At 43.7% G+C, this 20,125-nt stretch overlaps 2 protein-coding genes across 7 annotated transcripts in view; one reads left to right on the top strand and one right to left on the bottom strand.

Moving 5' to 3' along the window:
• Positions 1-3,142, top strand: part of kcnab2a (potassium voltage-gated channel subfamily A regulatory beta subunit 2a) — a 43,835-nt gene extending 40,693 nt beyond the window's left edge. For 3 of the 4 annotated variants that reach the window (XM_085923851.1, XM_085923849.1, XM_085923850.1), the window contains one exon: positions 430-3,142. In XM_085923851.1, coding sequence (XP_085779977.1) covers positions 430-519 — 90 coding nt within the window. In that variant the 3' untranslated portion in view covers positions 520-3,142. The remainder of the gene's footprint in view (positions 1-429) is intronic. The other variant, XM_085923848.1, reaches the window with a different exon arrangement.
• A 3,336-nt stretch (positions 3,143-6,478) lies between these two features.
• The window catches only part of megf6b (multiple EGF-like-domains 6b), a 33,842-nt gene continuing 20,195 nt past the window's right edge, over positions 6,479-20,125 (bottom strand). For all 3 annotated transcript variants that reach the window (XM_085923925.1, XM_085923926.1, XM_085923923.1), the window contains 33 exons: positions 18,390-18,512; positions 16,620-16,745; positions 16,250-16,372; positions 15,854-15,976; positions 15,629-15,766; positions 14,759-14,881; positions 14,217-14,339; positions 13,965-14,135; positions 13,354-13,485; positions 13,147-13,275; positions 12,948-13,076; positions 12,711-12,845; positions 12,499-12,633; positions 12,307-12,432; positions 12,109-12,240; positions 11,902-12,030; positions 11,702-11,833; positions 11,495-11,623; positions 11,285-11,413; positions 10,822-10,950; positions 10,488-10,616; positions 9,659-9,787; positions 9,463-9,591; positions 9,187-9,315; positions 8,978-9,109; positions 8,707-8,835; positions 8,492-8,620; positions 8,290-8,418; positions 7,765-7,893; positions 7,550-7,678; positions 7,346-7,474; positions 7,149-7,277; positions 6,479-7,079 (listed from right to left, as the gene is read on the bottom strand). In XM_085923925.1, the coding sequence (XP_085780051.1) occupies positions 7,015-7,079; positions 7,149-7,277; positions 7,346-7,474; positions 7,550-7,678; positions 7,765-7,893; positions 8,290-8,418; positions 8,492-8,620; positions 8,707-8,835; positions 8,978-9,109; positions 9,187-9,315; positions 9,463-9,591; positions 9,659-9,787; positions 10,488-10,616; positions 10,822-10,950; positions 11,285-11,413; positions 11,495-11,623; positions 11,702-11,833; positions 11,902-12,030; positions 12,109-12,240; positions 12,307-12,432; positions 12,499-12,633; positions 12,711-12,845; positions 12,948-13,076; positions 13,147-13,275; positions 13,354-13,485; positions 13,965-14,135; positions 14,217-14,339; positions 14,759-14,881; positions 15,629-15,766; positions 15,854-15,976; positions 16,250-16,372; positions 16,620-16,745; positions 18,390-18,512 (4,232 nt within the window). In that variant the 3' untranslated portion in view covers positions 6,479-7,014. The remainder of the gene's footprint in view (positions 7,080-7,148; positions 7,278-7,345; positions 7,475-7,549; positions 7,679-7,764; positions 7,894-8,289; positions 8,419-8,491; positions 8,621-8,706; positions 8,836-8,977; positions 9,110-9,186; positions 9,316-9,462; positions 9,592-9,658; positions 9,788-10,487; positions 10,617-10,821; positions 10,951-11,284; positions 11,414-11,494; positions 11,624-11,701; positions 11,834-11,901; positions 12,031-12,108; positions 12,241-12,306; positions 12,433-12,498; positions 12,634-12,710; positions 12,846-12,947; positions 13,077-13,146; positions 13,276-13,353; positions 13,486-13,964; positions 14,136-14,216; positions 14,340-14,758; positions 14,882-15,628; positions 15,767-15,853; positions 15,977-16,249; positions 16,373-16,619; positions 16,746-18,389; positions 18,513-20,125) is intronic.

Here is a 20,125-nt window from a genome sequence, read left to right as displayed (position 1 = left end):
GCGCCACTGCCGCCTCTTAATAAGGTCAAACACTTGCCACAGGGGGTGGGGGCTAAAGGGCACAACCCTCTCCTGCTGATAAGATGCACCCCTATGGATATATCCAATTGCATCCTTTTCCTGATCTACACATTGCATGAGAGTTTTCCCATTTTGAAATGTTACGCTCACATTTCCAGAGGGGCTCTGCACATTTCCTTAAAAAAGACACACTATTTTTTGTGGTGAGGTAAAATACATTTTATTATTTTATTGAAATGACCCCACCATCGCAAAAATTTGTTGAAAGTTGATCAGGTAAATTTCGAGATACATGTCAATATTTAGAGCATATTGATGAAAATAATCACACAAAAAAATGTTATGATGCACAATGTAGTGGTACACTTGTTAGTAGGGTAACTGATCTTTCTCCATCTCCCTCTTCAGGTTCTCCCCAAGCTGTCATCATCCATCACGCACGAGGTGGACAGCATCCTGGGCAACAAGCCGTACAGTAAAAAGGACTACCGCTCTTAACGCCCGGTAGCCTCAGCGCGTCTCGCCTTTTTGCCTGATCCTCCGTTTGCTTGAGCTTCAACCCTTGAGCGAGACCCCCCCGCCCCCCATTGCTCCCATACCCCCTTCCCTCAACCTGAACCCTCCTGGCGCATGAGTGTGGTCGCACCAAAAGGCCACCAGGGGGCTCCCTCGCTCATACTTCCAGGGATATAAGAAAAAAAGAGGAACAAAACTGGCATCTTTCGAGAGGTTTGCAAGTCAGACTTTGATTAAGAAAAAGAGTGAAAAACAAAATAAGCACACGCTGGTTTGGGTGCTCAGATGTTGTTCTGCCACGCCCAGCAAGCTGATGGTCATACGTGAAGAACACGTGTTCTCGTGTTATCCTCCACGTCGTCTTGTGTTTGTGTCTTTGTCTGACAACAATCAGCACTTTAGTATGGTCAGTGTCGGTATCCTACCGCATTCTTAGCCCGCACACATTGCACTAGACAAGAAGAAGAAGTGGCCTCATGGTAGTTTCCTCAAATTGACATACAACATCTCTACCATTTTTTTCTAATTCTTTTATTCGAGATGCTCCACACTCCTGTTGCCTCTTTCAATACCCCCCTGAGGCTCCTCCATCATCCTCATATGCTTAATTAACACACTTGTGTCTTTAGCTTTAACGTTAGCATTTGCTATACCAATTAGTTCAAGGAAGCAGGCATCTTTAGTTTTAATGTTAGTTGGATGAAGCAGACATGTGACATTTTGATCACTATCAGACAGTGTTAATATGCTTGTCTTAAGTTTTTAATATTAACGTCAGCTTTAGCTTTAAAGGCTTCAGCTTTAGCGTTAGCTAGAGAAGCAGCCATCTTGGATCCTTGTTGCCATTAATGGGCGTTAACTTACCTCGGTCTTTGACTTAATGTGAGCTTTAGTTTTAACGTTACCTTGAGCAAGTAGCTGTTGTTCGCCATCAAGGGTGTTAACATTTATGTGTCTTTAACTTTAATGTTAGCTATAGGGAGTTTGGCACCAGAGCGGAACAAACCCTAAATATTGATTTGCAAGAATACATTGTATGTGTAAGCGCTTTTCGAAACTGGTTAATATCACAAACATGGAATAAGAATTAAACAGAATCTAATGAGGGTAAAGCGGTTAAAACATCATGGGGTTTCGTGGCCATGTTGGCTGTTGTTCACTGTCAGAGGCTATTAACGTGCCTATATCTTTCATGTCAACATCGGCTTTAGCTTTAACATTAACGTAGAGTGAGAAGCTGTCTTTAGTATTGTCCATCAAAGGCTGCTTATGTGCCTATGTCTTTTTTTTTATGCTCAGCACAATATCAAACTCGGGACTTGCTAACGAGAGCTCGGGTCTTACGCTATTTTAGCTTCAGCATGTTACCAACAGAAGTAGCCATCTAGGATCTTGCTCCCCATCGGAGAGTGTAATATGACATCTTTCATGTTAGCTTTAGTCATTTTGACTCTTGTGTTGAATCAGAGAGTGTTAACGTGCCTGTGTCTTTAGCATTCATGTTAATGCAAGGACGCAGCATCACAGGGTGCTACCACACCTATTTTCTTTGCTTTAAACATGAGCTAAGGGAAGCAGTCATCTTGACACATCATGGGACAACGATGCCGCACATGCTTTTTTTTTTTTTTTTTAACCTTTAACATTGGCTTTTGTATTAATGTTAGCGGAAGTGAAAAATATTTCTCATCAAACCTGAAGAAAAATTGTTGTGTCTGTGTGTGCTCTATACGCATATGGAGGATCCCCAGTGGGGTACATTGGGGCCATTTAAGATCCATCACGCTCGTCTACTTCGTTGCAAATGTAATCTTGGCATAACAAAATCGCTATGTCAGCAAGTAGTCTGTGTGAGGAAGAGACATATTTTTGCTGTGTGTGTGGCAACAGTTCAGGGAAGCAAGTGGGTGTTTTTTGGGTGGATTTGTGCTTAACCTATTTGCTCAGTGCACTATCAACGGTTCAATTATAATTACAGTAAACACAATTTGCATATACAAATGAATGTTTCTGAGTAGAGAAGTGTGGCTTGGATCAAAGTAAAAAGCCACTTCCCAGTTATGTTCCTGTTTTCAATTGAGAAAATCAACACAGCACTGGTAAAGAGCTTGGAAACAAAATCCACTTTTAAACAAGACCTAACCTTAATTTGAAAAATTAGAATAATGGATGAATGGCACAAGACTCATTGTCATCCTCATGGTGGAGGTGACTTCAGAAATGGAAAAGAAGAGAATCTATTTTTATGTTTTCGCCTGTAACAATTCATCATGATTCATCACTTGGCTGCGTTTTTGTCCCTCTCCATAAGACTGACCAGTTGTTGTGATTGTGGAGAAAAACGGTCGAGGGAGACAAAGATCTCGTGTACATAATGAGACCTGTGTATATATTATATATACATTCTATTCCAGTAGTGCTCGCCTCTGCCTTTTGTTTATTTTTATTAATTTGAAAAAAAAAAGTTCTTTTGCAGGCGTTGCTAACTGCACTGTGCTTGAATCTGAATTCTAGACAAAGATGTACAGCTTCATCATCATTAAAAAAAACTTATTGAAGAATGGCAAATGAAAAACTGTGTGTGTCTGTCTTCAACTACAATTCAATATTTAGATTTACAAAAGATATCTATTCTTGTTCTATTATTATTATTATTTATTGTTCTATTCTTTTTTTTAGTTAAAAAAAGACCATGTATCTTAAGTAGTGTTGGCTCGTGAGTGAACGATTCGTTCAAAGGAACTAATTTATTTTAGTGAACGAGAGTGAACGAATCACTTTTTTCAGGTCATATGACTTCAACCAATAAGTAATAAACTGGTGCCACCTCGCCGTAAAACAAAACAAAGAAGAAAATGACGTAACTTTCCGTTCACGAACGGGTCGTGAATTGCATTTCCCGTTCACCAACCAAACGTATCAGTGAGTGAACGAGTCAGTGAGTGATTTGCATTTCTTCGCGAGAACGGATCAGTGAGTGAACGAATCCTGACATCCCCGTTCGCGGACGAGTTAATGGGGGAACCGCCTTCCCGTGACTGATCCGTTGTCAGTCAGCAGTGAACTATAGAAGCCAGAATATAGATTGACGATTTGTCAAGGAAAGAAAAAAAACACTGAAACACCACTTTTTTATGCACGTTATTGCATGAAGGGATGCGCCGTTATGCAACAACGGGGAGATTATTTTTGGGTAATCTTGATTTTATAACACTTAAAGTAGTTTTTAAATAACGTGTATGCATATATAGGCCTAAATATTGTTATCCAATATATCTACTGCAATTTCACATTAGATTGCTGGTTTGAAATTTACTTTTAAAATTTTTATTATTTTTAAATAAACATTGATTTTACAACGTGTGTTGTGTTTTGTTCCTTGTTTTTATATTCCCCAATTAAAACAAAAATCTGACATCTGGTTAACTCCTTAATATGACATTATTGTATGTTTTACGTTGTTATATGAGTTGGTGTCCCCAAAAATAACCAATGTCGGCATAACGGATTTTTTTTTCAACCTTTTATTCAAACACCAATAAATTCGGTATAATAATACCGTCAACTACAATCCAACAAATACAAACATTAAAACATTAATGTCGGCATAACGTGTGTCGGCTGGCATAGAGCAGCAACGCTGTCAATCACTCGTGAATCGTTGCAAACAAACCTGAAAATGATGGTGTACCTAAAGATTCAGTTCGTTTGAGAACTGGAATGCACATATGCACAGTTGCATATACGTACGCATACAAAGCGAGGTTCCAATTCTAAAAGCAAACATATTCACACCTGGGACCGAACCAAGTCCTTTCCGAGCAAGAGCCCATGTCACTAACCAGTCGGCTATTTCTGACAGTTCATGCACTCTTGTGTAGTAGTGATGTGCATTCCAGTTTGAACAATTAGAATGCACAAGATTTGTTCAAAAGAGTCGTTCACCCAATCGTTCGCTACACTTTCTCATTTATTTATTCATTTATTTATTTTTACCTGAGTGTCCATGAGGTGCACCTAATCACAGGCCACTTCATTAGGGAAAAAGCTTTATGGAAAGTGAAAAGTGCCACACCCGCCCTCACCCCCACTTTCTGATTGGCTGTTTGATCTGTGACGTCATTTGGACACTATTAGGTACACCGCTATTTTCAGGTGTACCTTATCACAGGCCACTTCATTAGGGAAAAATCATGGTCAGAGCTTAATTGAAAGAGAAAAGTGCCACACCCGCCCTCACCCCCACTTTCTGATTGGCTGTTCGAGCTGTGACGTCACTTCGACACTCCATTGGGTACGCCGCCATTTTCAGGTGTACCTAATAACAGGCCACTTCATTAGGGAAAAATCATGGTCAAAATTTAAATGAAAGTGAAAAGTGCCACACCCAAACAACCCCCCACTTTCTGATTGGCTGTTTGATCTGTGACGTCATTCAGACACTCTATTAGGTACACCGCCATTTTCAGGTGTTCCTAATAACAGGCCACTCCATTAGGGAAAAAATCATGGTCAAAGCTTAAATGAAAGTGAAAAGTGCCACACCCAAACAACCCCCCACTTTCTGATTGGCTGTTTGATCTGTGACGTCATTCAGACACTCTATTAGGTACACCGCCATTTTCAGGTGTTCCTAATCACAGGCCACTTCATTAGGGAAAAATCATGGTCAAAGCTTAAATGAAAGTGAAAAGTGCCACACCCAAACAACCCCCCACTTTCTGATTGGCTGTTTGATTGGTGACGTCATTCGGACACTCCATTAGGTACACCGCCATTTTCAGGTGTTCCTAATCACAGGCCACTTCATTAGGGAAAAATCATGGTCAAAGCTTAAATGAAAGTGAAAAGTGCCACACCCAAACAACCCCCCACTTTCTGATTGGCTGTTTGATTAGTGACGTCATTCGGACACTCCATTAGGTACACCGCCATTTTCAGGTGTTCCTAATCACAGGCCACTTCATTAGGGAAAAATCATGGTCAAAGCTTAAATGAAAGTGAAAAGTGCCACACCCAAACAACCCCCCACTTTCTGATTGGCTGTTTGATTAGTGACGTCATTCGGACACTCCATTAGGTACACCGCCATTTTCAGGTGTTCCTAATAACAGGCCACTCCATTAGGGAAAAAATCATGGTCAAAGCTTAAATGAAAGTGAAAAGTGCCACACCCAAACAACCCCCCACTTTCTGATTGGCTGTTTGATCTGTGACGTCACAAGGACACTCCATTAGGTACACCGCCATTTTCAAGTGTACCTAATCACAGGCCACTTAATTAGGGAAAAATCATGGTCAAAATTTAAATGAAAGTGAAAAGTGCCACACCCAAACAACCCCCCACTTTCTGATTGGCTGGTTGATCTGTGACGTCACAAGGACACTCTATTAGGTACACCGCCATTTTCAGGTGTACCTAATAACAGGCCACTTCATTAGGGAAAAATCACCGTCAAAACTTAAATGAAAGAGAAAAGTGCCACACCCGCCCAGCCCCCCACTTTCTGATTGGCTGTTTGATCTGTGACGTCACTCAGACACTCTATTAGGTACACCGCCATTTTCAGGTGTATTTAATTACAGGCCACTTCATTAGGGAACAAGCTTTATGGAAAGTGAAAAGTGCCACACCCGCCCTCACCCCCACTTTCTGATTGGCTGTTTGATCTTTGACGTCATTCAGACACTTTATTAGGTACACCGCCATTTTCAGGTGTACCTTATCACAGGCCACTTCATTAGGGAAAAATCATGGTCAAAGCTTAAATGAAAGAGAAAAGTGCCACACCCGCCCAGCCCCCCACTTTCTGATTGGCTGTTTGATCTGTGACATCATTCGGACACTATTAAGTAAGGCTTTTTTAGTAAACCCATTTCATTCACACTAGTATCCATCCAGGTGTATCACCTTACAATCTTAAATACAAGAGAATATTGCTTGAATTGTCTTTTTCTTTAATGAATTGAAACAAAAAACATAACTGGTCCAGAATGTGCAAACACAAACAACCTGCTCTCTGTGCCAGACGAAGGTATGAAACAAAGAATGTACAAATGACATATTCAAAGTGCAAAACATTTCAAATCTTTTTTTCTCTCATCTATTTAAGTTTATTTAAATGTACATTTTGTCACAGAACTATCAGACAGAGAAAAAATTTTAGTTGAAGAAAATGAAGACATCAGCTCATGTTGGATGTGAAGAGTTGCAAAGTAACTACGAATAAGGACAACACATGGCGACACATTTTCAATATAAAAAATGAATTATTCTATATACAATCACTGCAAAAGATATTTCAAAGGCAAAATATTTAACACAAAATACCAATGTGCAGTTAATAAAAAGATGCCATTTTGTTTTTGCTCCACTTGTTAAAGCTTGTGTCCCAAAGTGGAATCTTATCAAAGTCTTTTTCCACGTGAAATTGTTCCATCCTGCTCGTGAACAAACTTCCACAGAGTGGGGGGGCGCTATAAGGAGTTTTCCTGCATAAAGCGTCCCGTGCTGTTCCCTGGAGTGAGGTGTGGCGGTCCTCCTTGAGAATACAAGTGTGAGGATGCATTCAGCACATTTGAAGAAATTTGACTTTAAGAATGGAGCTCACCTTCCTGACAGGAGAATCCAATCCACATATGCGTGCAGGTGCAGCGGCCATTACGCGGGTTGCAGCGAGCATCGTGCTGGCATTCGCACCTCTGCGTGCAGTCGGGCCCGAAACGATCCTCTCGACACTCTGTCACAAATTAAAAACAATTCAAATCTTTCTTAACTCACTCAGTATATACATATATATTTACTCACGGAGGTCGCATCTTTGTCCGGTCCTCCCCGCCTCGCAGAGACATCTTCCGGTGACAGAATCGCACGGAGCATCACGTTCGCAGTCGCACACTTTAGCGCAGTCGTGCCCGTACGTGCCTCGTTCACAAGCTGATCGTAAAGAACCAAAACATCGATCAGCCGCAAGGGGGCAGCCTTTACATTGCGTTCTGTGACGAGACTTACGTTTTTGACAGCGAGAGCCGTGACGCCCGGCGGGACAAACGCACTGACCGGTCGCCGGCTGGCAGGAAGCTCCGGCCGCGCAGTTACATTGCAGTTGACACAGCGACCCATACAGACCCGCTGGACACGCTGAGGAATCCAACAACGTCAAGAAGTTTTGATATACCGTCAGTAGTTAAGTAAACAAGTGTTGTATTATTGTGTTGTTTTCTCACCGTGTTCACACACATGTCCATAGTACCCAGGGGCACAGAGACAGGCGCCGCTCACTCTGTCGCACGTGCCGTTGTTTTTACATTCGCACACCAGCCGGCAGTCGGCGCCGAACGTACCTGCCGGGCATGCTGGAATGCAAGAACACGAGAATAAAGAGTGTCAGTGTGAGCACTCCCTCTGGAGCAGGGGTGTCAAACTCATTTTTTTCGCGGGCCGCATTGTAGTCATAGCTTCTTTCCGGGGGCCATTATGACTGTCAACCCAAATAAATGTACGAGCACCTCATATTATATACAGTAAAAGCTACAAAAAACTGACAAATAACTCGTTTTCAAATCAGATGAGTAAAAACTGGCCAAATATATATATAAAAAAAGATATTTTGAAGACAATTTACAATTCTAGTAATGACACAAATTTGTCTTCGCCGGCCACATAAAATGACGCGGCGGGCCGTGTCTGGCCCCCGGGCCTTGAGTTTGACACCTGTGCTCTGGAAGATTTGGGAGTGTGCAATGTGTTACCTTTGTCGCAGTGTTGTCCGCTCCATCCCAGGCCGCAATTGCACTTGCCCGTCTCCGAGTGGCACGTGGCCCCGTTGCTACAGTTGCAACGCCTCACGCAGCCAGAGCCGAACCAGCCCGGAGGACAACCTGATGTGCAAGACACGCACAAAAACACACTCATAACGTGTGCACACACACACTGATGTAAGGAGGCACTCACTGTGTAAGCAGTGCTCTCCTCTCCGTCCAGGCGGGCACACGCAGCGACCAGTCACCGGGTGGTTCCGAGCTCCGTCTCCACAGACGGCCACCTGAGCGCAGTCTGCTCCGTAGCGTCCATTGGGACACGCTGTCGTCGTGGAAACCATACGTCATTTATCACTTTATGATGATCCACCAGTTATAAAACAGTTGTTTTGTTCTTTCCGGACTCACTGTTGTTGCAGCGCGCGCCGATAAATCCTGCAGGACATTTGCAGGCGCCGCTGGACGGCACACACACGCCGCCATTTTTACAGTCGCACTCACGTTCGCAGTTTGGACCGTAACGGCCCGCTCCACATGCTGAACGCATGAAAGTAAATGACATATATACAAAGTAAGGAAACTACGACTTTGTAAAAGCATATAGTTAAAAAAAGAATAATTTAATCAAAAATGTAATGTAAATGAATCATTTTAGAAATATGATTTTTCTGAGTTTTACCTTGGTCACAATTGGGCCCATGGAAGCCCGGGGCACAGTAGCACAATCCAGACACCGGGTGGCACAGTTGGTTGGGTTGGGAACACTGGCAAACCTCATTGCAGTTGGGTCCAAACGTCCCAGGGAGGCAAGCTGACGTCAGAAGGAAAGCGACAGGTTGCCATGTATTTCCTCAGTGCAGCCTCCAGGCGAAGCCGATGAAGACTCACTTTGCTCGCAGCCGTTGCCGGTGAGTCCCGCCGGGCAGCCGCACTGGCCCGACACGTGGTGGCAGGACGTGCCCGGAGAACAGCTGCAGTGCCCCATGCAGCCCGGCCCGAAAGAACCTGGCAGACAGGCTGCAAGCAAACAAATAAGGATATTAGGGTTTGATCTTTTTTTTTAAACATTAAATGTCCAGTGCAGCTTTTCATTATCACAGCCACATCCACAGTGATAAGAGGGTGTGCAAACTTATGCAAACACTTTTTCTTCTTTTGCAGTACCTTTGTCGCAATGTTTTCCTCTCCAACCAGGTGGGCACTGACAGTCGCCCGTGACGTGGTGGCACGACGCCCCGTGTGCACACTGACACCTCTCCTCGCACCCGAGACCAAACGTACCCGGCCCACAAGCTGCGAGTGCAAATGAAAGTCACAAAAGACACACAACAGACACACAAAACGTGGATCAAGAACTAACGTTGTTGGCAGCGTTCTCCCATCCATCCTCCGGCGCAGCTGCATCGTCCCGTCCGTCTGTCACACTGGCCGCCGTTCTCACACTCACACTCGCGCTGGCAGTTGGCCCCGAAGCGTCCCGCCGTGCATTCTGTGTGGAAATCATGCATGACGCACACATCGATCATGATAGAACGCAGACGGCAGAAATCACACAGCATTCACCGGGTTGCTGTTGACGGCTGCAAAATCACAATCTTCACTTAAAACTAGGGTCAGGGTTTCAAACTAGGGTTAAGGTTTCAAGTAAGGGTTCAAAACTAGGGTCAGGGTTTAAAATTAGGGTTAGGGTTTCCAACTAGGGTTTCAAACTAGGGTTAGGGTTTTAAGAAACTGTTCTGTACTTTTTTTTAATGATTTATGGGGTGTCATTTTTTTAAATTAAATTATGACTGATCCACAAGGATATCTGAGGTCATTGTTTTAAAAGATTTTTGGGACAGAAAAATCTGATCTGAATTTTAAATCTAAATTTGTTTGCCTTGGAATTTCTGCTGTATTTTTTGTTTTTATTCTCCCCTTCACTTGTTGCACATGTTTCAAATAACTAAGTAGCAACTGATATTAAAAAGTGTAATAAGTAACAACTGCTCGTAAATTTTAACTGTGCAAGAACACACACACACACGGAGTGAAGTAATGAGCTGAGCCTGAGGAGCTTCTGGCGGTTGTTGCAAAGAGCAGCCACACTTATTGGACGTCCAAAGATCATCCAGTCGAACAGAGGGCGGCCAAACATCCCAAAATAAAATGCTAATAAATCTCACATCTATTTGGAGACTTCCTCTTACCTAATTCACAGGCGGTTCCAGTCCAGCCACTTGAACACCAACACTTCCCGCTGTTTTTATCGCACGTGGCTCCGTTCTGACACAAGCAGGGGTGCCGACAGTCGGCGCCAAAGAACCCCGCCGGGCATTCTGGAAGGAAAACACCCAGCTGTTATATTAAAAATAATTTGGGATGTTTTTTTTATTTTTATTTTTTTACATACTGTGTGTAAATTACACAGAGTATACAATTACTTTTACTTTAGAGTTGAATCCATATCGATACTTCTATTTAAGTATTTCGTGTCAATGTTTTTAACCACCATTGCTGACTCATCACTTTACGTGCACTCACCTTGTGCACAGTCAGGTCCATTCCAGCCCGGCGAACACGCGCACAGCCCACTAGCTGGGTGGCAGATGCCGTTGTTATGGCAAGTGCAGGTCAGGTTACAGCCGTCGCCATAGAAACCGCTCGGGCACGCTGCCAATGAGAATGTATTTAAAAAAATAAAACCATATCAAATTGGTAAATCTTTACGGTCAAAGTTCAAATATTGTCACGTGACAACTGCTTTACTAAATTGATTCAAGTCACATCTACTGTAAATATTGATTTAAAAAAAAAAATGGGGGATGTTGAAAAAATATTCAAGTCTTTACTTCTGAAATTGATTATATTATTATATTAAGAGTTGGATAATTTAAAATTATTTTATCTCCAAAACATGACACAAAATACCCTGTAACAGCCAAGAGCAAATTCATTTTTAAACTAAACCACTTTCAAATAGTTCACATTGTGTGACTTGACTCACTTTGGTTGCAGAATGCTCCAATCCATCCACCGGGACAAGAACACAGCCCGCTGATAGCGTCACAGCGGCCACCATTATGACACGCACATTTCTTCTGACAGTCCAATCCAAAGAAGCCCTGAGGACACGCTGAGACATACTGTACCATGATTGACACGTACGCTCTACAAATTAAAAAAAAAGTAAAACTGCGAGATATGAGTCGCTTACGCTTTTCGCAGAAGGTTCCCGTCCATCCCACTTGGCAGGTGCAAGCGCCGCTCACGTGGTCACACAACGCCTGATTGTCACACTGACATCGGTAACGACAACCCAGACCAAACATTCCCGCTGGACATTCTAAGAAATTGAAGAACACAAATAGATTTATCAACACAATTTAAATATATGAATGCATATATCGCTGTCCACACGTACTCTCATGGCACCGTGTCCCGGTGTAACCGGCCTCGCAGTTGCACCGACCCGTCACCGCATCACAGCTGCCGTCTCCGTTCTGACAGTCGCAGCTCTCGACGCAATCCGTCCCCCAGTGGCCTGTATCGCAAGCTGGCACAAAAAAAATATATATCTCTTGAGTTTGATTTTATTATGATTATTTTCTTCGGGGTTGCTACCTTTCTGGCAGTTGTGGCCAGTCCAGCCGGGAACGCAGATGCATTGCCCGCTCACTGGGTTGCAACGGGCGTTGTTCTCGCACGTGCATTTTGACTGGCAACCTCGACCGTAATGACCACTTGGGCATCCTGAGGTGAGAAGAAATCAAGTTGCTTCCAGAATCTAAAGCCCTTTTGTTTCTTACTTCAATTAAAAACGATACTTACGATCATGACAGAATGTTCCCATAAAACCGGGAGCGCAGTTACATGAGCCGTTCAGTTTATCACACACGCCGCCATTCTCACAAACGGGGCAGCTTTCTGAACAGCCCACACCCCAAAAACCCTCTGGACACACTGTCGGGAATTTTTTTTAAATTATTGTTGTTAACTAGGTGACATTGTGGTGTTTGATTGACTTACCATTCTCACAACGCGGCCCAGAAAAACCAGCAGGACACCTGCAGTGTCCCGTCACTTTGTCACAGGGGGCGCCGCTGCAGTTACAAGGATGCACGCAGGAGGTTCCGAAGCTTCCTTTGGGGCAGTCTAACGGACAACACATGCAAAGGGTTGATTCATTTGAATGAGTACAAATCACTGAAGGTTACCCACCTTCTTCGCAGCTGTCGCCGTGACGACCTGGCGGACACTTTCGTCGGCACTCTCCGCTCACGTGGTCACACGACACCCCGGCCGGGCACGCGCACTTCTTCTCACAGCCACCGCCGTACGTGCCTGGGCTGCATTCTGCAGCAAGAAAACAAAGCTGCTCACATATGGGAGCAAGGCCAGTAAGATCTATTTTACTTCAACAAAGCACTCACCTTCCTTGCAGGTGTTGCCTCGGTAACCGGGTTTGCACACACACGTGCCGTATCGACGGTGGCACTCCGCAGTGTTGCGTTGGATGCACTGACATTCTTCGGAGCAGCCGGCGCCGAAAGTCCACTTTGGACAGGCTGGAAGAAGAAAGCAACAGTTGATGGCAATAGTGGGTCTGAGTTTGATTAGATTTTTTTTAAGGATCTTGTGGAATTAGATCTATGAGTCGGTCAACTTACGAAGGTGGCAGAAGCGTCCATACAGCCCGGGGTCACATAAGCAGGCTCCATAAGTGCGATGACAGCGTCCGTTATTGGCGCAGTTACACTTTTTATGGCACTGCTTGCCGTAGAAGCCTTTCGGACAGCCTGCAGATAGAAAACCAAATTATTGAATTGTGTTTTACCTGAAGGACTGAGTCATGAAGGTACAACTCACCATCTTGGCACAGGTCCCCGCTGACGCCTGGCGGGCAGCGACAGCTCCCGGTGATGGGATCGCAGCTAGCGCCATTCTTACACTTACAAGGGTAGGAGCAGTTTTGACCAAAGTAGTCCTCAGGGCACGCTGTGGCAGTGAAAACACAACAGAATGAAATCTCCATTTTTTTTGCAATTAGAAGAAAATGCATTGTTGTGTTCTTACTCTGGTTGCAGATTATTCCCGTCCACCCGTCGGGACAATCGCAGCCGTCCTTCCGAGCGTTACACATTCCTCCGTTAGAACAGTCGTCACATGTCAGACTGCAGTCGTTCCCGAAAGTGTCGTCCAAACACACTACAAGTCACCAAACAAACTTTAGTGGAGTCGAAACTTTTGAACTTCCACTGACACATGTTAAACATCAACACAAAATAGAGTCTTTGCCTTCCTGCTCTTGCTGTCAGGGGACGAAATCCTCAGCATTCCTGTGTGCGAGGTGAGCATGAGGTGCTCTAATTTAGACGACTTGGAGTCAGCATGGTTGAAAAGGGTTGTGTGGCACTTTTTCAGTGGACTTATTACAACTGAACGATGTGTGTGGTAGAGGGGGTGCACCTTCAAAAAATTATAATTAATAACATAAGTAAAGCTCGATAGGTAGGGCGCAGTGTAAATACGTGCTATTTTTGCAGATGCACACATATTGGTACATTTTAAAAGGGGGGTTCTGCGCCGTTGTGGGTGTGAACACAACCGACGTGACATATAGACTATAAGATATATGACTTAGGGCCGTGGATTGGCGGAAACTCAATAACTTGAGAAATACGAACCGAATTTTTCAGATAGATTACTCTCGGCCCTCAGGTCGCCCTCATCATCCTCGTAGTCGTCGTAGCGCTCAAGAGGTTGGCTGTAGTCGTGCAGCAAGGTGAGCTGGGGGCGAATCAGGGGCAGCTCGGCGGCGCCTCCGCTGTACAGGGTCTCGACTGCGTTGTCTAGAACTGCGGGGGAGGAAGAGTTTAGATTCGGGTTTGGCGTGCTGACGGGGGGGGGGGGGGGACACTTTTTCAGACAGTACTCACGGATACAGGACAAGCGGTCCTCGTCCAGACGGAATCCTCGTCGGCAAAAGCACTGGTAGGAGCCGCCGTTGTTTTGACACGTGTGATCACAACCGCCGTTACCTGACAGACACTCGTTGATGTCTAAACAACGAGAAAACTACAGCTGTAAAGTTGCTTGTTAACAACATTAAACAAATTCTTAAATTCAAGTATTAAATTCGATAGTTAGTGTACATATACATTTTGGGCTAATCAATGTTGTAATTGTTGAATAGTTGCTGTAACCTTCTAGGTTGTAATTATGTAACTTTTTAAGTTCTGGAAAACTTTGCCTTACTTTTTGGAATTCTGCTAACTTATTTTTATAGTTTACCTACCTACCGACCTATTTTTAACTGTTTCAACTTTGCAAGAACTTAACGTCAATGAGATCATCGTCCAAAATCTTGCCGAATAAATATTGTGTCTGGAGTCTAAATGACTGATGCGTGAATGTGAAAGTGAGAAAGACAAATGGGATATTTCTTCTTTTTCATAAATGTGTGGAATTTTAAACATACCGTCACAGCTGCATCCATCTGAGCTAAGGCGGTAGCCCGCTGAGCAGTAGCACTCGTAGCCTCCGGGATAGTTGGCGCAGTTCTGCTGGCAGCAGGAGCTCCGCTGGCCACACTCATCCACGTCTGCCAAACGCAATACAAGCAGTGAGACCAAACTTTACGATCTGTTGCCTTGAGGCCCTTTTTTTTTTTTTTTAAAAAGGATGAAATAATGCAAATTGTGCAGTTTGAGAAGTCAAATGTGAGTCGGGTGAACCATGGGAAGTGACTAAATCTTAATGACATAAAAAACAGGAAAAGCTTTTGGAGGAAAGATGTATTTATTATCATACTTGATATCAAACCTGAAATTATCAATCAATCAATCAATCAAGTCAAGTTTATATAGCCCTAAATCACAAGCAGTCTCAAAGGGCTCTGTCCTCTGCATTTAACCCATCCCCATGTGATTTTGATCCATCCCGTGGGGGAGAGGGGAGCAGTGAGCAGCAGCGGCGCCGCGCTCGGGAATCATTTTTGGTGATTTAACCCCCCAATTCCAACCCTTAATGCTGAGTGCCAAGCAGGGAGGCAATGGGTTCCATTTTTATAGTCTTTGGTATGACCCGGCCGGGGTTTGAACCCACAACCTTCCAGTCTCAGGGCGGACACTCTACTACTAGGCCACTGAGCTGGTTAGGAATTAGGTTTCTTGTCAGAGCTCCAATTCTAAACTGTTGCTTGGCAAGCTAAACGCAATTATTTTTATTTGCCATAGGGAGAAACCCAACTGATTTTGAAAGCCATCTAAAACAGGGTGGTCCAGGTCGCCGAGGTCGTATAAAATTAAAAACTCCTTAAAAAGTCCACATACAATTCATTCATTCTTACCAACACAGGTTTTAAGGTCCTCATGGAGTTGGTAACCTTGGTTACAGGTGCAAACTGGGCCGCTGTTGGAATGCTGGCAATGATGCGAGCATCCGCCATTGTTGTTCTCGCAGCTGTTCACAATCTCCATCTCGATTCCTATCGGAATAGCCGGTGTATTAATTTATAGCCTCATGGAGTGATTTTTATGTAATGATTGATAGGTCACATGATGGCCAAACTCACTGTAACACTGTTTGCCGTCTGATCCAAGCTCGTAGGCGGCGTTACAAACGCAGGCGAAGGAGCCCGGCGTGTTGTGGCAGCCGTGAGGACAGTTGGCCTTTTCCGTCTGACACTCGTCAATATCTTAAAAAAAAAAAGAATCACTTTGTAAAATGCATGCAGAAGTTTTTAGAATAATTAACCAGACAAGTTGTATCTAAAAAAAAAAGAGAAAATCCACCACTATATGAGTCTTGAACAATATTGAGCGTATGCCAATTGCTATGAATAATGACAGAAATTAAACCAACCGACCTTGTTTCAGACTCAGGAATTGAAACTCAACAGATTCATATCATATTGCAATATAATGATGTCTACTTTAAAGGCTTCTAATTTTGGGGGCAGCGGTTTTACCTTCACACGTGTGTCCGTCTTCAGCCAAAATAAAGCCCACCCTGCAGTCGCAATGCGCATTGCCGCCGTCGGCCCGACACTGATGCATGCAGCCTCCGTTGTTTTCGGCGCAGGGATTCTGCACTGTCGAGACACACGGGGAAGCATTGACTGGAAAATGTCATGTGATTCAATCATGGGCCAAACACACCAAAGCACAGCCTTCAAGTGTCATCTCTTTTTTTAATTTGTTAGGAATGACAACCTTGTGTTCAGCGTATGCAAAGTGTTGCTTTCATTCTGAGTCAAGTGTCCACAAAGATAATTACTATTGGCTTTTGGTGCCAGGTATACTTTACATTATTTTGACTTCCCAGGTGCGGGCACTTACATTTGCAATGCTTGCCATCCTCTGTCAGCTCGTAGTTGGGCTTGCAGCGGCATTGGAAGTGAGCGGGAGACTGCTGGATGCAGTAGTGTTCACAGCCACCATTGCTGAGGGCGCATGAGTGGACGGCTACAAAATAAAAATTAAAATAAAAAATCTTTGTATCATGTTGCAATGTGTAAATTATTATTTTTTTTAAATCAAGCTTTAATCGGCTGATTTTTGCCGATTTTAAAAGCACTATATCCTCCGATTAATCAGTTCGGTTCTAGTTACATTTTTTCCTCGGAGGATAAAGAACATATGCCTCTGCATATGTCATTGTCTCACCACATGTGTTGCTGCACCATTTGTATTAAAGGGTTATAAAACCACAACATATTTGTAGTTTTTTGTGTTAGTATTTAAGCTAGCATACTCACAAAGTGTGCAATTCTCTTTGTGTGTTTTTTTTTGGTAAACTTTCCCAGGGAGGAAAAAAAAAATATCACTGCCACCATATGGCTCTCATTACCCAAATTGAGACAACTTGAGACACAACAATGGACAGAGCGACAGTGTACTTTAAAAAACTCACAATTGGGAGATTTGCAAATCCACTTCATGATATAAATTATTAAAGGGATGATCTCTGGTTTTGGTCTGAATTTTGATTGCACTGAAGGTTGACGTCACGGTTCTCATAGTAATCGCTGGATTGACATTCCTTTTATGATGGTAGCGTGCCATCAGCAAATGGGGCAACAATCAAGGCTTAAAGTCCACATCATACGCTGATGAGGTTGCGAACGTGACCATTCCAATCATCTCACCAGGCTGAACTCAATCACTTGAGCCAAAACAAGACAGCACTCTATGTTTTTTGTTGTGCAAGGCAACAGTCAAGATCCATCCATCAAAGGGCACATGACAAACCTCACAAAGCTTTCCAGTTTAAACATTTTGGGCGTGTGGCACGGGTCTGACCTCAGCGGTCAGATCCAGAACTGGATAAGATAAGCAAAGCCGAGATCGGATTCATTCGAGTACGTGCGTTGTTGTCCTTTTCCAACCACTGATGTACTGATTGGAACATTTTGCCCTTTAACCAGCCCTGCGTGTGATCACTCTGTGAAGGGGGAAAAAAAAAAAAGAAACCCTCGAGATACACAAGAAATGTTCCGTTTATTTGTGAGCATACTTTGGATTTTTTCCTGAAGGGCATCTGCACAGCTTTACCGCATCAGACCGCAAGCCTGCAAAGTCTCACGACGGGGCTTCACCTGGGAGTCGATCCCCACGTAGACGCTGATTATCGCTGCAATCAGACTCGCAAAGACAGCGAGGGGGGGGGCCTATGATGATCTACAAACGCTAGCCGGGACCACTGTTGATTGTTGAATCCAGTGACCGGTTCATACTCCTCAAAAGGAAACGAAGCATATGTTCCGAAAGGTTTCCGACAAGTAGAAGACTGGCTTCAATCCTAATCACAGGTATTCTTCAAGCCAATTCTGTAGCTAACAATGTGCATCAGGATTGTGTCCAGCTGTCATCAATGAGCAGGACAATTCCCGCCGCTGGATGCTGAATCGATGCAGACGCTTTCATGCTGTGTGATTTCACGGCCAACATCTCCTTGAATTTATTTCAATAGGACCTGCCGACTAATACAGTTGAGTCTGCGCAATCCGTTCCCATTTGCTGATTTGATGCATTCAATTGCATCGGTTAAAGTTTGTAGGCACACAAACAACCGTTAGATGTCACGCCGATACATCCACATGTACTTACGAAGGCATGTTCGTCCGTCGACATGCAGGCGAGATCCCATTTGACACTCGCAGTAGTAAGAGCCCCTGGTGTTAACGCATCTGTGCTGACAGCCGCCATTATGGACCTGGCATTCATCAATATCTGCAGGAAAGAGGATGACGGTGAGTTTAAGATGGGATACGGAAGCAGGAAGAGAGAAAAAAAAAAAAAAGCCTGTCATTATGGCAAATTAAATTCCAGTTGAGCCGCCGGGCTGGATGGACGGATTACGACAGGGGAGTTGAGGAGATGAAGGATGAGCAGGCCAAGTAAGCAAGTAACTGCGATGCAAATGAAGCACAACAAATCACAACATGTGGTAGCAACTAGTGTACAGTTAAATTCTTTCCCCAGTGCGGGCGAAGCCAACACATGGAAGTATCCACATTCCGCTTAGCCACGCCACGATATTGGAAAGACAATAAAAAGAAGTGAGGGAAGTCACGATGAGCCAAACATGACCGCAATTAGTTTCCTAAACATGTCTTGAATTAAAGGTCAAAGATTGATAAATTGCTAGTCATATCAGAATGCCCTCCAACTTTCTGTAAAGTCAGCAGAAATTTAACTGAAGGACGTGAAGGGAGAAGTGAGTGAGTTCATGACTGACAAATGCAGGTAACACATCGTAAATGACAATTTGGACTATTCAGTCGTGGGAAGCAATGTGACCTCACACACAATTGTATTCCTTTTTATTTGTAATCTGGTGTCAATTATTCTAAAGTGCTGTAAATGGTGAAAAGAAATTGGCTAAAAGAGTGTTTTTGTCACTGTGCGGGACAATGTGGCAAGTGGACAGGAGCATCTGGACCTCATCGAGCACTTTGCACTGCACATGCGTCTTGTCTTAATGTTCACACGGTGCACGGGAGGACACGCTGCAGCCAAAATATTAGGGACACTGATGCGTGATGCTTTTCACCGACCAGAGTCCCTCGGCAATGCATATTTCTTTTGGAGAATGCATGGTAAACTGTCTCGGGTGCCGGGTTTGAGCCAGAATTGTTTCAAGAGTCAACATTTCATGAAATAAAATGCACAGATATAACAACCTTGTGCATCACACTAATAATACAAGTAGGAACACAATTAAGTGAAAATTTTGCTTAGTTTGCTAAATAATGCTAAGTTCTTTGCAGTTCTTTGCTCTTGCAATGATTGTCTGGCTAACAGCCAATCAGAATGAGCAATCGTCACAGACTGCTGATCGATGGCTCATTCATTCAAATTTTATCGAAGAACCACAGTGACAATGACAAAACCCTCTTTGAATTCTTCACAATTGCAAACGTTGCGTTAGGCTTTGACTTGTTTTATGGTGGTGAAAATAATAATAATAATGACAAACACTTTAGTGAACTATTTTTTACAAATGCTAAAATATCACAAATTTATGGCACTTTTGTTGACCTCGCACCAACGCTGAAGATTCTGTTCCTCCATCCCTGCTAACAATGCAAGCTGTGCTTTCAATCATATAAACTCAACACATGGATTTTAACATAGCCAGCCAAAACTTGTCTTGCTTGTTTCCAGCAAAAGCGTTAGACTTCAGATGTAATCCTTGACTTGACCTCGTCTACTTGTTGTCGTGTGTGTATGTGTGTGTGTGTTGGGGGGCACAAAGGGGTCTTTAAAACTTGTGTTTCTTTGTCTTCTGCGGCCAAACGTCAGCCTTGCTCTATGTGCAGCAGCTGGCAGGAGTCACTTAA

The sequence above is a fragment of the Syngnathus leptorhynchus genome, chromosome 11 (genome assembly GCF_054491065.1).
Source record: "Syngnathus leptorhynchus isolate UIUO chromosome 11, UIUO_Slep, whole genome shotgun sequence".
NCBI classification, from domain to species: domain Eukaryota; kingdom Metazoa; phylum Chordata; class Actinopteri; order Syngnathiformes; family Syngnathidae; genus Syngnathus; species Syngnathus leptorhynchus.
This window is presented reverse-complemented; position numbering and strand designations above follow the sequence as displayed.